The following is a 15,764-nucleotide window of genomic DNA, read 5'->3' as shown; positions in this document are numbered from 1 at the left end:
CTCTTGATTTAAATTAAGTACAAGTGTGTACACATACATACACAAATATATATATATTTAAAGATTTATACTTTTTGTAGGTCTTCTTTGTTACCAAGCACTGAGCTGATTGTATTTTCCTTAAGGCCATGAGTTGTAGGATATATACTTCTTTGTATTTCCTTCAACATAATATCTTGTTGTATATTGCGGTATTGGTAGGTGCCGTCGAGTCAGCTCTGACTCACAGCGACCGTTTGTACAACAGAATGAAACACTGCCCAGTCATGCACCATCCTCACAATCCTTGCTCTACCTGAGCCCATCGTTGCAGCCACTGTGTCAGTCCATCTCATTGAGGGTCTTCCCTCTTTTTTCTGACTCTCCATTTTACCAAACATAACATCCTTCTCCAGAGAATGGTCCCTTTTGACAACATGACCAAAGTAGGTGAGATGAAGTCTGGCCATTCTCGCTTCTAAGGAGCATTCCAACTGCACGTCTTCCAAGACAGATTTGTTTGTTCTTCTGGCTTCGCCAACACCACAATTCAAATAGTAGGGGTGAAATCTCTCTTGATTTCAATAATGGATTCTCAGTTAATTTTTGTTATTTAATTACTTGATTTTATCTCCTGTTATTAGAACTCATGGTATTCCACAGAATGAAAGCACACTCTTTTTATTTTTAGCCTCCTTTTCCTGCCAAAGCCTGTAGATGTGTTTGAATATACAACAGTTCCTAGTCCATAGAGCTATATCTTGAACTGATGTCCAGAAATATGTTCTTGCTTAAAAAAGCTGCTTGACTGCCTTTCTCCTCTGGGATTTATTTTGTATTTAGTTTTAACTGTTTATCCATTAACAGTTATAAATTTTTGGCAAGTCACAGGCCAATAGAATCTCTGAATGTGCTATCTGGCTGGAATTTTAGCAAGATTACCCAGAATCAAGGCCTCATATCATTAAAATAATGTGTCTGATATTCATTAACTAAGGAGCTCTGGTGGCGCAGTGCCTAAGGCATTTGATGCCTAGCCAGAAGGTTGGTGGTTCAAACCTACCAGCCACTCCTCAGAAGGAAGATGGGGCAACCTACTTCCATAAAGATTTACTGCCTTGGAAACCCAGTGGGGAGGGCGGTTGCTATGAGTTAGAATCGACTTGATGACAGTGAGTATTTTTTTTTTTTTTAATTTATTAAGTACTTTATAGTTTTACATGTTTTTAATATACATTATTTTACTTACTTATGTTTCTGTTAGCCAAGGTAACCTTGTCTATCCACACCCCTATTAACATTCCTCTTGTTTAGAAGGAAGATAAAGAAAAATTCCTTTTAGTACAGTTGGGGAGACGGTAGTTAGGGAGTTCTTACATTGTTGTCATTAGTTGCTATTGAGTTTGCTCCAACTCATGGTGACCCCATGTGCGACAGAACAGAGCCTTGTCTGGTCCTGCACCATCTTCATAATTGTCGATATGTTTGAGTCTAGTGTTGCAGCCACTGTGTAGTGCCTGCCAGCCTAGGAAGCTCATCTTCCAGCCTTGCATCAGACAGTATTCTGTTGCTATCCATAGGGTGTTCAGTGGCTAATTTTCAGAAGTAGCTCTCCATGCCTTTCTTCCTAGTCTTTGTTAATTTGGGAGCTCCACAGAAGCCTGCCCACCTTGGGTTACCCCACTGATGTTTGAAATATCAGAGGCATAGCTTCCAGCAACATAGCAATACACAAGCTACCACAGTATGATACGCTGGCAGACAGGTGGTGGGTTCTTATACTAGATAGGTAGTATCTTTTCTTTTCTTTTTCTTTTATTGTGATTTGGGTGAAAGTTAACAGAGCAAATTCACTTTGCATACAGCAACTCACATATACTTTGTCTTATGACATTGACTACAGTTTACCATAGTGCAACAGCTTCCCTCCCACTTCCTCCCCATAGTTACCTCTTCCCTGTGTCCTGCCCTCCGTGCTCTCCTGCCCCCTGAGCTGTCTCCCTGTACGCATTTCATCATTTCCTTGTTTTCCAAGGAGTGTATCTACCTAGTGTAAATGTTCACCTCATATGCCTGTGTTTTGTTTGGCTGGAAGCCCCAGGAGTGGGTTCAATTCCAGACCTGAAGGGTAGCTAGGGACCATAGTCTCAGGGTTCATCAGGCTCCCCCCCCCCTTTTTTTTTTTAATTATTTTGAGTTTTGTTCCACATTGTTCTCCCACTCTAGCCAGAATCTCCTCCATAGATCTTCCTCTGAGTGGTTGACAGCGTACATAGGTAGTATCTTAAGAAGCCCTAAATTTTTTTCTGCTATACCTTTTATTGTGATAGTCTGGACTAGAATGCATGAAACATATATGTAATATTTAAAGCATGAGTGTAAATAAACACTAGCGACAAGAAATTGATGACTTCCTGTGCCCTCAACACACTTATTGTGTTCCTTCCTGCTTACTGCCCTCCCCCTCACCTCTAGGTAACTACTAGATTTTGGTGATAATCATTTCCTTGTTTTTCTTTAAAATTTTAAAATTTTACCAGGAATGTATGTATACGTTATAAACAATGTAGTTTAGTTTTGCTTGGTTTTGAACTTGAGTTACATGGAAGATACTGAATGTATATATATATTTTTTGTATGTATTGTTTTATGGCTTACTTTTTCCCTTAACACTATTTGTGAGGTTTATTCATGTTGTTGTATATAGCTGGTTCATTTAATTGTTATTGATGTTTAGCATTCCATAATGTGACTATGGGAGCTCTGGTAGCGTAGTGCCTAAGGTACTTGACTGCTAACCAGAAGGCTGGCGGTTCAAACCCACCAGCCATTCCTCGGAAGGAAGATGGGGCAATCTACTTCCGTGGTGATACTGCCTTGGAAACCCAAGGAGGGGTCCCTATGAGTCGGGTGCGACTCGATGGCACATAACAACAACAACAACAATGTGACTATACCACAATTTATTTATCTGTCATGCTCTTATGAACATTCTTGTACATGCCTTCTGTTGCATGCTTGGCCAATTTCTGTAGGGTATTTACCTAACACTGGAAATACTGTGTCACAGGATATGCACATATCTCCTAGATAATGGCAAATTAGTTTCAAATGGTTGTACCAGCAGTATGTGAAAGGTCTCATGCTGCTGATTCCCATTAACACTTGATATTGTCAGACTGTAAAATTGTTGAGGTGGGTGTGTAATTCTTTCTCATTGTAGCTTTAATTTACTTTTCCTTGATTACTAATGAGGTCAGGTATATTTTCACATGTTTACTGGTCATTTAGATTTTCTTTTCACTTTATTTATGGTGCCTTTTTTTTTTTTTCTTTAAGTATGTTTGATGTAAAGACTTTATTTTCATTTTAATGTTGAATTTTTAACATTATTTCTTTTAGAGTGTTTTGTGTTTTGTTTAAGAAAATTTTCCTTAAGCAGAAGTCTTCTTGTCTCATAAAACTTTATAATTTTTGCTTTTCACAATTAGGTCTTTAATCCACCTGGAACTGATTTTTGAGTGTAGTCTAAAGTCTAAACAAGGAATCTAAATTCATTATTTTTCCATACAGATATCCAATTGTTCTAGCATCCTAATTTTAAAAGTCTACCATTTCTCTACTGTTCTAAAAAGCCACCTATATCTTACATTAAGGAGTTCCTGGGTGGCACAGTTGGTAAGCACTTGGCTGCTCACCGAAAGGTTAGCTGTTTGAGTCCACCAGAAGAAAGGCCTGGCACTCTATTTGTGAAAGATCACAGACACTAAGAACTCTGGCGCGCAGTTCTACTTTGAAACATATGGTGTCACCTTAAGTCAGAGTCAGTAGCAACTGGGTGATTTATTATATATTAATGGTCTGTACATTTGCATAGGTTTGCTTTGGGCTCTTTATTTTGTCCCATTAGTCTATTTGTCCATCCTTGTGCCAAACTGGGGAGAAGCTCTGGTGGTGCAGTGGTTAAAACATTGTGGCCACTACTCAGAAGGTCCGTGGTTCAAAGCTACCAGCCACTATGCAGGAGAACGATGAGACAGTCTACTTCTGTAAAGATTTACAGCCTTGGAAACCCTATGGGGTAGTTCTGCTCTCTCCTACAGGGTTGTCATAGGTCGAATTGACTCCATGGCAGTGGTTTTGGTTTTTGGGTGCTGATACTACAGAATCTTATTTAGTTTCCTGTTAGTTCTGCGTATGTGGTAAGGAAAGTTCTCTTCCTTCTTTTTCTTTGAGAGTGATTTGGTTCCCTTGACACTTTGGATTTGTGTATCAGTTTTAGAGTCACGTTGTCAAGTTCCGCAAGAAAATCTTGAGATTTACTTGAGATTATATTTTATCTGTAGATTAATTTAGGGAGAACTGACATTTTTATAATATTGGGTTTTATAGTCCATAAGTATGGTATATTTCTTCATGTTCTCAGTTTCTTCATTGAAGAATTGAGACTATTTTTAGATAGGTGAAAGTGGAGAGACCAGAAAAAGAAAGTTATTTGAAAGTGAAAGAAAAAAACCTCACATGGGTGGTCATCAATTGAAAGGCAGCATACACATTTCATACTGATAATCTTCCCTATCCTGACTTTTCATCTCTCAAAGTCTATTTTCATTTTTCCTTAAACCCTCAACCACATCCCTAAACACTCTAGATACAACACTATCATTGGTTTTTCCTTTAACTGCAGAATTTCTCATCTGTGCCTTCTTTCCTTGAGCCTGTACCTGAGGAAGGAGTGGCCTTCTGAGGAGTAAGGTTTACTACTAATCCATCCACCAGTACTCTGATCCCAGGACAGTTGGGGTGGCTGTGATTACAGACTCCTTCCTGCTTTCCATTCCCCACAATCAACCAGTAGCAGAGGCCTGGCAGAAACATTCTAGTTCGATGCTAGAAAGGTGAAGCATGAACAGATTGTTATTTCTTCTTGGCTGTATTACTTTTGAAATGAAACTTTTCTTGCTTTGTCAGAAAAGGCCACTCCTTTGTCTGAGCCTCTCTGACCTGCTCCTGGGGATATGCTGGCTCATTGATGCACTTCTCTATGGAACTTCATCAGCCAATAAGGATATAGTCTGCTATAACCTGCAAGCAGTTGGGCAGGTGAGTGCTAAGAGACTTAAACTACCCCTTATAGGACCGGCATACTCAGATTTCAGTAGGAAACAAAGAGAATCCACCCTGAGAAATGGGATTTATTGTTACATCTTTAAACAATAGCTCTTATTGTTTTTCCATATTAAAAAATAGTACTAGTTTATTATAGAACATTTGGAAAATTCAGAGAAGCAAAATGATAAAATAATTAAAACTAAATGCAGTCACTCAATATTTTATGCATATTATATACCCTTCTGTTTTTCTTTGTGAGTATATGTATTTTTAAAACAATCAAATAATAGAGTAATGCTTTCTGTAATCTATTTTTATTATTCACATATTGTAACCATATTTCCATGTAATGATATATTCTTCTACAACATCATTTGAAATGACTGCATGGTTTTTCATTGTAGGAATATGATAAACATTGGGTTTTAAAGATACCACAGATGATCATATATAGGTTATCTCTCTTTCTTGGATTTTGTCAGTGCAGTAACCCACACAATGCCATTAGTTTTTTTTTTTTCCTATGTTTCTGAGACTTGCAGTATGAACAAGAATAAAATGAAGTGTGTATTCATTGCTGGATATTTCCCCTGGAATTTGTTACTAGAGAAGAAATTTCTTTCAATTTCAGGGCAAAATAGTAATATATAGTAGCTTGTATGAAATTCATGCCATATGTTACCTATCTCATACGAACTTAAAATGTCTTAGAGACTTACTTTGCTCAATCCTGCTAATAGCCTTACGAATTAAGTAGAGTTGATGCAGTATTGTTTTTTCAGTTAAGGAAATAAAACACAGACAGGATTAAAATTCAGATACTTAGAAGCAGGACAATACAATCTTCGAAGCAAAAAATCTGCTTTAGAATCTTGGATCATTAATTCTGTGATTTTAGGCAAGTCCTTAATCTTTCTGAGTTTCAGTTTCGTGATCTGTAAAATAAACCAAGGCCAAACCCACGATCATAAAGTCGATTCTGACTCCATGGCCATCCTGTAGGACAGAGTAGAATTGCCACATAGGGTTTCCATGGCTGTAATTTTTAGAGAAGTAGACTGCCTCGTTTTTCTGCCACGAAATGCCTGGTGGGTTCAAATGGCCAACCTGTCAGTTAGCAGCCAAGCACTTTAATCACCAGAGGTCCTCAGTCTGTAAAATAGTCTCTAATAATATTTACCTTGTGCTTGGCATGGATGCAATTAACATTATTATTTTTTTACAACTTTATTCAGCTATAATACAGTAAATTGCATATATTTAAAGTGTACAATTTGACCGATTTGAACATACCCCCATGAAATCGTCAGCACAATGAAGGTAAAAAAACATCATCCCAAAAAGTTTTCTCCTCCCACTTTGAATTTAACCTTCCCACCACCCTAGTCTCCAAGCAATGACTAAACTGCTTTCTGTCAGTATAGATTGATTTACTTCTCGAGTTTTATATACATGATGAATTATCAGTATTCTGGTGGCGTAGTGCCTAAGGCATTTGACTGCTAACCAGAAGGCTGGCGGTTCAAACCCACCAGCCACTCCTCAGAAGGAAGGTTGGGCAATCTACTTCCGTAATGATACCGCCTCAGAAATCCAAAGAGGGGTCTCTATGAGTTGGATCTGACTCGACGGCAGTGAGTTTGTTTTTATTGGTTTATCCTTTTTTTAAAAGTGGCTTTTTTCACTCAGCATAATGATTTTGAGAGCCATCCACTGCTGTGTGTACTAGTAGTTCCTTTTTGTTGCTAGTTTGCTGCGTTTCATTGCATGGAGAGACCACACTTTGTTTATTGATTCACCTGTTGATGGCAACATAGCTGTCTTTATATTTAAAGAGAAACTTGTCAGTAGTGTATGATAGGATCTTGCTTTTTTCAAATTCACTTTGTCAATCTCTTCCTTTTAATTTGCGTTTCGACAAAGACCAAAAAAAAAAAAAAAAACTCACTGCATGTTGAGTTGGATCAGACTCACAGCGACCCCTCCTTGGGTTTCCGAGGTGGTATCACTACAGAAGTAGATTGCCCAATCTTCCTTCCAAGGAGTGGCTGGTGGGTTTGAACCACCAGCCTTCTGGTTAGCAGTCAAGTGCCTTAGGCACTACACTACCAGAACTTGGCAAACTACAGCCTGCAGGCTAAGTCCAGCCAACAGCTTGTTTTTGAAAACAAAATTTTATTGGGTCACAGCCTTCCGTTTATTTAGTTATTTGTCTGTAACTGCTTTTGTACTACAGGGCAGAATTGACTAGTTGCAACTAAGAGTGCAAAACTCAATGCCTAAAATATTTACTAGCAGACTCTTTAAGAGACTCCCAGTTCAGAGGGTATGCACTTATTAGAACAATCAAGTATATGTGATCCAGAGGATAGCGTTTGCCCAGGAATAGAGCTAGGAAGGTGGGAAGGATGGGAAGGAAGAGCAGAGGAAAGGGTGGCTGCAGGGAGGAAGTTGGAAGAATGCTGTTACAGTGTGGGCATTGTAGTAAATGTCACAAAGCACAATGTGTACGGGTTGTTGAATGGAAAACCATTTTGCTCTGTAAACTTTCACCCAGATCACAATTGAAAAAACAAAACAAGACACACACATACACCCCCAGAAACTCCTAGTTTAAACCACTGATGTCTAATGTAATTATGGATGCGGTTGGATTTACATTTACCATTTTATTATTTTTCTATTTGTCCCCTCTTTTTTCTCTCTCCCATTTCTCTTGTATTATTTGCATATTTTTTAGTATTCTTAGTCATCCTTTGGATTTTTGGTTATAACTCATTGAATTATTTTTTAGTAGTTATTCTAGGGATTAAAGTATACATATATAACCTTCTGTAGAGCACTCCGTTATTATAGAAACCTTACAGCTATGTAGGACTTCTTATTTCTCCCACTGACTCATCCTATATTTATTTTATGTATTACATCTATACACATTGAAAATTCTGTAAGATAGTGTTATTTTTGCTTTACATATTAATTAAATAACTTAGAGAAAAAATAATTTTTCACATTTCCCATATATTTACCAATTCTGTGATTCTTCTTTCATTCCTGAAGACTCCTCTGATACGATTTCCCTTCAGCCTGAAGTGTATCCTTTGCCATTTCTTGAAGGGCAGGTCTTGTGATGACAGAGTCTCTTAATTTTTCCTCATCTAAGATTGTCTTTATTTCACCATCATTCGTGAAGGATATGTTTGCTGGATATAGAATATTGATTTGACAGGGATTTTTTTTTTTTTAGCATTTTAATTGGTAGGTCATATGGTGTTCTATGTTTCACTTTTTGAGGACCCACCAAACTCTGTCCAACAGCAGTTGCACAATTTTACATTCCTATCAGCAGTGCCCAAGGGTTCCAATTTCTCTACATCCTCATCAACAATTTTTATTTTTCGTATTCCTATTACTACACATCCTAGTGGGTGTGGAGTGGTATCACATCGTGGTTATAATTTATATTTTGCTAATAATTAAGGATGTTGAACATTTTTCATGTGCTTATTGACTTTTTTTTATATATATCTTTGGAGAAATGTCTGTTGAAGTCCTTTGCCCATTTTGAAATTGGGTTGTCTTTTTGTTACTGAGTTGTAGGAGTTCTTCTGTATCTATATTTTCTATATCCTACTCAACAAAGTAGGATATAGAACATTTTCGTTGTGGACTGTGTTGTGCCAATTGACCTTAATGTCTCCTGAGACTGTGGTCCTGAGCCCTCAGGTTCAGTGACTCATTCCCTCAAGGTGTCTGGTTATGGCTAAGAAGTTTTTGTAACTTTACCCCCTGTGTGCTCTACTGTATTCATGAGTGTATTTGCAGCATATGTGAATACATATGTAGAAATATCCTTTGTCAAACCTATGTGTATTTGTGGGTATAGTCCCATTCTCCTTCCCATACCTGTTCAGCTTATGTGTCTGTCTCTGTATCCACTCATGAATTATTATAAGAGCCATAACATGAATAGATAATGCATACACGTATTCACCACAGCACTATTTACAAAAGAAATAGACAGAAACAACCTAAATGCCCATCAGTGGATGAATGGACAAACAAACTATAGTACTTACACAGAATGGAATACTATGCAACATTAAAGAATAATATTAAAGATGAATCTGTGAAACATTTCATAACATGGATGAACCTGGAAGACATGCTGAGTGAAATTAGTCAATCACATAAGGACAACTATTACATAAGACCACTATTATAAAAAGTCAATACAAAGTTTTCACACAAAAATACATTCTTTGATGGTTACCAGGGGTTACAGGGTGAACCACTAACCATAGGACAGACCCGTAGGAGCTTGGATGAAGGGGAGGGCAATATTCAGTAAGGGGAGGTCAGTACCAAAGGGTCAAGGCCAGGGAAGATACTGGGAGGAGCACAAGAGTTAAAGGCAACAGAGGTAAATACATTTACATATGCAGTCCTGCCATAGCAGTAACAGCAATAATCTGGATAAAATCTTGTGATGCACAAAAGTTGTTAATTTTCATGAAATCCAATTTATCTATTTTATCTTTTGTCTCATTTGCTTTTGATGTCATACCTAAGAATCTACTGTCAAAGACTAGATCCTGAAACTTAACTCCCATGTTTTTATCTAAGAGTTTTATGGTTTTAGTTTTTGGGTTTGTTTAGGCTATTGATCTGTTTGAGTTAAAATTCACATATAGTGCTTAGTATAGGTCAGATTTAGCTAGTTTGCATATGAAGATCCAGTTGTCCCAGCACCATTTTGTGTGATGTCATTCTCTAAATAATTCTTAATGAATGTCTGAATTATTTTTTTAAATAGAAAAAAAATCTACACTCTTCCAGACTAAAAAAAAAAGTTTCAGTATTTGTCTTTATCACTTCTCCCAGTCAATTCTGCTAGCTTAGAGGAAAAGAATGTGTCATACTTGGTTTTATCCTTCAAATTAGGCCCACAATTCAGATGAATCCATTTATTCAACTTGGTGAGAGCAGTAGTAAAGAAAGGACAAGACCTAGAGTTAGGGGACCTGCGTTATGGTTCCTTTTTCTAAAAACTGCTATTTTATTATGTTTTAAGTGAAAGTTTACACAGAAATTTAGGTTCCACTTTAGTGATTTTTATATGTATTATTCTGTGCCATTGGTTGCAGTTTTTACAATTGTCAGCGTTCTCATTGTTTCCATTCTATTTGTTTTGTTTCCATAGATCCGTTTTCCTTCCCCTTTGCCTTCTTATCTTTGCTTTTGGGTAAATGTTGACCGTCTGGTCTCATATGTAGACTTCATTATGCTTTTGCTTCATTTGTTAAGAGTACATATGACTTTAAGGAAGTTGTTTGATCTTTATCCCTTGTTTTTTCCCTATAAAACAAAATTATTATTGCTGGTCTAATCTTCACAGAGATTTTTGAAGTATTTTAAAAGTGATTTTTGAAGTCCACGTGTGTTATAAAATTACATGGTTGTACCTTCATGGCAACTAACATAACATTAAAGATGTTGTCTGAATATAGTGTTACTGTTTTCCTTGGCCAAGGGAATCAAGATCATCCAACCTGTCTGGCAGTTTCTCATTAACCGTGCTGGCTTGTGTGTTGTTATGATGCTGAAAGCTATGCCACTGCTATTTCAAAAACCAGCAGGGTCACTCTGGGGGAAAGATTTCAGCAGAACTTTCAGAGTGAGACAGGCTAGGAAGTCTGGCCATCTGCTTCTGCAGGTTAGCTAATGACACCCTATGGGTCACAACAGAACACTGTCTAATACAGCTGTAGAAGAGTCCCTAGGTTGGCAGGTGCTCAGAATGCACAGTGGCTGCAAACGGACTCAGGCATACCAGCAGTCAGTCACGAAGATGGCTCAGGTCCAGGTAAAGTTTCCTTCCACGGACACTGGGCACCATGAGCCAGCACCGCTCAAAGCTGACGTGATGGCAGCTAACGAGGACAACACACTGAGCACTCTAGCAAGAGTGACTGCTTCTTCCAGTCCTGAGAGTGGATCCAGTTTACTGCCCAGCTTGGAAGGATTTCAGGATCTTGTTTCAATACTTTCCTGTGGAGAATGCTGTTTAAGGCAAAAAATTCTGTTTGACAATATAAATCATCTGTGCTGATCTGTCAAAGCATTAGATCCTCCTTCTCCCAAAGTTGACTTGGAGATGGCCAGTAAGTGCTAGATGTGTTAGCTAGATATAGGAAACACAGAACTGGTCCTAGAGGAGCATTAGCTCAGGACCACTGGGGCACCCTTATGCCACTTCACTGAACTGGAACAGGAAAAATCAATGATTTACCTGGAAGAGGCTGTGGGAAAGGAAAATATCCTCCAACTGTATAAGCCATCAGAAGAGAAACAGTGGAAAGTGCCCTGGACACGAAGTTGGGAGATCTAGGTCAGTACCAAAGCAGTTGTTGTTGTTGTTGTTGTTAGGTGCCAACGAGTCATTTCCAACTCATAACTACCTCATGTACAACAGAATGAAACACTGCCCGGTCCTGGGCCAGCCCCACGATCTCTGGTATATCTGAGCCCATCGTTTTAGCCACTGTGTCAATTCATGTCATTGAAGGCCTTCCCGTTTTTCATTGTCCCTCCACTTTGCCAAGCATGATATCCTTCTCCAGGGAATGGTCCGTTCTTACAACATGACCAAAATGGGTGAGATGAAGTCTGGCCATTTTGGCTTCCAAGGAGCATTCCAGCTGCACTTCTCCCAGGTGCAGATTTGTTAGTTCTTTTAGCAGTCCATAGTACTTTCCGCATTCTTTGCCAATACCACAACGCAAAAGCATCAATTCTTCTTCAGTCTTCCTTTTTCATTGTCCACCTCTCACATGCATATGAGGCTATTAAAAATACCATGACTTGTTTCAAGCACACCATAGTCTTCAAGGAAACATCTTTGCTCTTCAGCACTTAAAAGAGGTCCTTTGCAGCCGATTTGCCCAATACTGTATGACGTCTGATATCTTCTGCAGTATGGATTATGTCTCAATATAAAGAAAACAGAAATCCTCACAAGTGGACCAATGAGCAGCATCACAATAAATGGAGAGAAGATTGAGGTTGTCAAAGAATTCACGTTGCTTGGTTCTACAATTGATGCCAATGGAAGCAGCAGTCAGGACATTAGATGACGTGTAGCGTTGGGAAAGTCAACTGCGAAGGAACTGTTTCAAGTGCTGAGGAGCAAGGATATCTCCTTGAGGACTAAGGTGCGCCTGACACAAGCCATGATATTTCCATTTTCGTCATATGCATGTGAGAGCTGGACAATGAATAAGGAAGACTGAAAAAGAGTTGATGCTTTTGAGTTGTGGTGCTGGCAAAGAATGCTGAAAGTACCATGGACTGTTAAAAGAACTAACAGATCTGTCCTGGAGAAAGTGCACCTGAAATGCTCCTTGGAAGCGAGAATGGCCAGACTTCATCTCACCTATTTTGGTCATGTTGTCAGAAGGGACCATACCCTGGAGAAGGATGTCATGCCTGGTAGAGTGGAGGGTCGACGAAAGAGGGGGAGGCCTTCAATGAGACGGATTGACACAGTGGTTGCGATGATGGGCTCAAGTATAGCAGGGATCATGGAGCTGGCACGGGATCGGGCATTGTTTCATTCTGCTGTGCGTGGGGTCGCTAGGAGTCGAAAATGACTCAATGGCACCTAACAACAACAACAACAACACTTCCATTGGTATTGATTGTAGAGCCAATTAATATGAAGTCTTTGACAACTTCAATCTTTTCTCCATTTATCAGGATGCTGCTTATTGGTCCTGTTGTGAGAATTTTTGTTTTCTTTATATTGAGGTGGAATCCATACTGCAGACTGCAGTCTTCAGTCTTCAGTCTTCATCAGTGTTTCAAGTCATCCTCACTTTCAGCGAGCAAAGTTGTGTTGTCTGCATAATGTAGGTTGTTAATGAGTCTTCCTCCAATCCTGATGACATGTTCTTCTTCATATAGTCCAGCTTCTCAGATTATTTGTTCAGTATAGAGATTGAATAAGTATGGTGACAGGATACAACCCTGACTCACTCCCTTCTTGATTTTAAACCATGCAGTATCCCCTTGTTCTGTTGGAACGACAGCTTCCTGGTCTATGTACCTCATGAGCACAATTAAGTGTTCTGGAATTCCCATTCTTCTCAATGTTATCCATGATTTGTTATGATCCACACAATCAAATGCTTTTGCATAGTCAATAAAGCACAAATAAACATCTCTCTGGTACTCTTTGCTTTGAGCCAAGATCCATCTGACATCAGCAATGATATCCCTCATTCCACATCCTCTTCTGATCCAGCTCGCATTTCTGGAAGTTCTCTGTCAATATACTGCTGCAACTGTTTTTGAATTATCTTCGGTAAGATTTTACTTGCGTGCGATATTAATGATATTGTTTGATAATTTCCACATTCTGTGGGATTACCTTTCTTTGGAATGGGTAAAAATATGGACCTTTTCCAGGTGGTTGGCCAGGTAGTTGTCTTCCAAATCTCCTGGCATAGCCAAGTGAGTGCTTCTAGTGTGGCATCCGTTTGTTGAAACATCTCATTGGGTATTCCGTGAATTCTTGGTGCCTTGTTTTTTCCCAATTCCCTCAGTACAGCTTCGACTTCATACTTCCGTACCATTGGTTCTTGATCATATGCCACCTTCTGAAATGGATGAACATTAACCAGTTCTTTTTGGTACAGTGACTCCGTGTATTCTTTCAATCTTTTGGTGTTTCCTGCATCATTCAATATATTGCCCAAAGGATCTTTCAGTATTACAACTTGAGGCTTCAATTTCCTCTTCAGTTCTTTCAGCTTGAGAAATGCTGAGTGTGTTCTTCCCTTTTGGCTTTCCAAAGCAGAGCTGCATTTTATGTGGGCCAACACCTCTTTTAACAGTTAAAGTACGATGCACACAGCAAAGCCCTTCTTGTCTCTAAATTCTTGGGGGAAAAGAGAGGGGAGACTTGAATAGTGCTAAAGATTGAGACTTTCCCAAGTCTGGCTTAAATGAAGTTTTCCACAAGCACCGGGTATAAATGCAGAGCCCTTTTCTTCAGTCTAGTCCAACTTGATCTCTTGGTAATCCCATTATTAGTGAGCTAACTTGACAGCACACATAGGCATCTGTTTTATAGAATCAAAGTTTCCTAGGCTTAATTTTAAAGTCTGGCTTACATAAAGTTTTCCACAAGCACCAGGTATAAATGCAGAGCCCTTTTCTTCAGTCTAGTCCAACTTGATCTCTAGGTAATCCCATTATTAGCGAGCTAACTTGACAGCACACATAGGCATCTGTTTTATAGAATCAAAGTTTCCTAGGCTTAGTTTTAAAGTCCCTGAAGAGATCACCTTAGATCTGGTAAACAAAACCAGACTCATTGCTGTCAAGTTGAATCCAGTCCACAGCAACCCCTCCTTGGGTTTCCGAGGCGGTATCTCTATGGAAGTAGATTGCCTGACCTTCCTTCCGAGGATCTGGTACCACAGCTAAATTTCTCTTTAGACAAATTATGATGAGAGTATTTTAATAGACCTTTAGGGCTTAACTGTCACCTATACTTCCTTTACTTTAGTAAGAATTATTTAAGGACACTTCTTATTTTCTTTCACTTTGGAGCTGGGAATTATCTTTGACTTTTTCCTCCCTCCCCATGTTAGTGGAGCATCCCCAGTACTTCCTTAAATACTTTATAGAGAACTGGAACCAAGGCAGAAATAAATACACACTTTAAAATGTAACACTTTCATTTTTTCAGGGTTTCTGTATTAAATAAGTGTGCATAATTTGTAAAATTAAAGCATGTTCTAGATAAAAATGAAAATACTAAAGAGGGGTATACAACGGAAAAGTAAAAATCGATCTTCATGTCCCTCACTTCCCTATCTAATCAGTTTCAATGAAATGTATCTACTTTTCAAAATTCTCTTCTGTCTGGTGCTTGATGAGGAAAAGTAGGGTCAGGGAACAGGGCCTTCCCTTGCTTACACAAGCAGATGAAGAGGCCCTAGACTTCAGAGAGTTATGGGGAAGACAAGAGGACCAGTCACCAGATTTCCAGTTCCATTCTCTGAGCAGGAAGACCCTTTTGAACAATATCTTTGTTCTTCCTGAAAACTGTTGCTGAGCTTTTTGGAAAATGCTGAGCAGTTATTATTCCTTTCAGCTGAATCAGAATGAAAAAAAAAAAAAAAAACCAGGCTAAAGCAGTAATAGGAAAGAACTTCGGCAGAAACCTTGAAGATTGTTAGTAAATTGTCAGGGTCACTGTGGCATTTTCTTATTATATGTGTCCATAATTCTCATCTGTGTGAAATAAATTTGCAAATTTTGACTGAAGACCAGGTCATAGATTAGATATGTAGTTCAGTTGTTCATAGACTTCAGGGTTTTATAAACCAGTGAAATAAAAACAAAAATGTGTAAGCATTGTTACAGTGTTGGACCTTTATATTTTGTTAAATTAAGAGCATTTAAAAACAGTTAGCATTTAATTTCATAAAAGAAATAAAATTTAGAAAAACACCAGGTAGACTGTAATTTTAGAATAAGGAATGATTCTTTAAATTTCTAAATTTAATTGTATGAAAAATTCATTATATTGCCTGTATTTTTTTTGTTATTTATTAGACCAGTGTATATTTTTAAATGCATTTTATTGAAATATAATTTAT

At 38.4% G+C, this 15,764-nt stretch overlaps 1 protein-coding gene across 1 annotated transcript in view; it reads left to right on the top strand.

Moving 5' to 3' along the window:
* TMEM116 (transmembrane protein 116) overlaps positions 1-15,764 on the top strand; it is a 90,436-nt gene that overhangs the window by 37,483 nt on the left and 37,189 nt on the right. The window contains exon 2 of the mRNA XM_007938269.1: positions 4,951-5,082. Coding sequence (XP_007936460.1) covers positions 4,951-5,082 — 132 coding nt within the window. The remainder of the gene's footprint in view (positions 1-4,950; positions 5,083-15,764) is intronic.

The sequence above is a fragment of the Orycteropus afer genome, unplaced genomic scaffold (genome assembly GCF_000298275.1).
Source record: "Orycteropus afer afer isolate SDZICR_OR568_19922 unplaced genomic scaffold, OryAfe1.0 scaffold00048, whole genome shotgun sequence".
Taxonomy (NCBI): domain Eukaryota; kingdom Metazoa; phylum Chordata; class Mammalia; order Tubulidentata; family Orycteropodidae; genus Orycteropus; species Orycteropus afer.
Note: the sequence above shows the minus strand (reverse complement) of the source record. Positions and strands in the feature narration are given on the sequence as shown.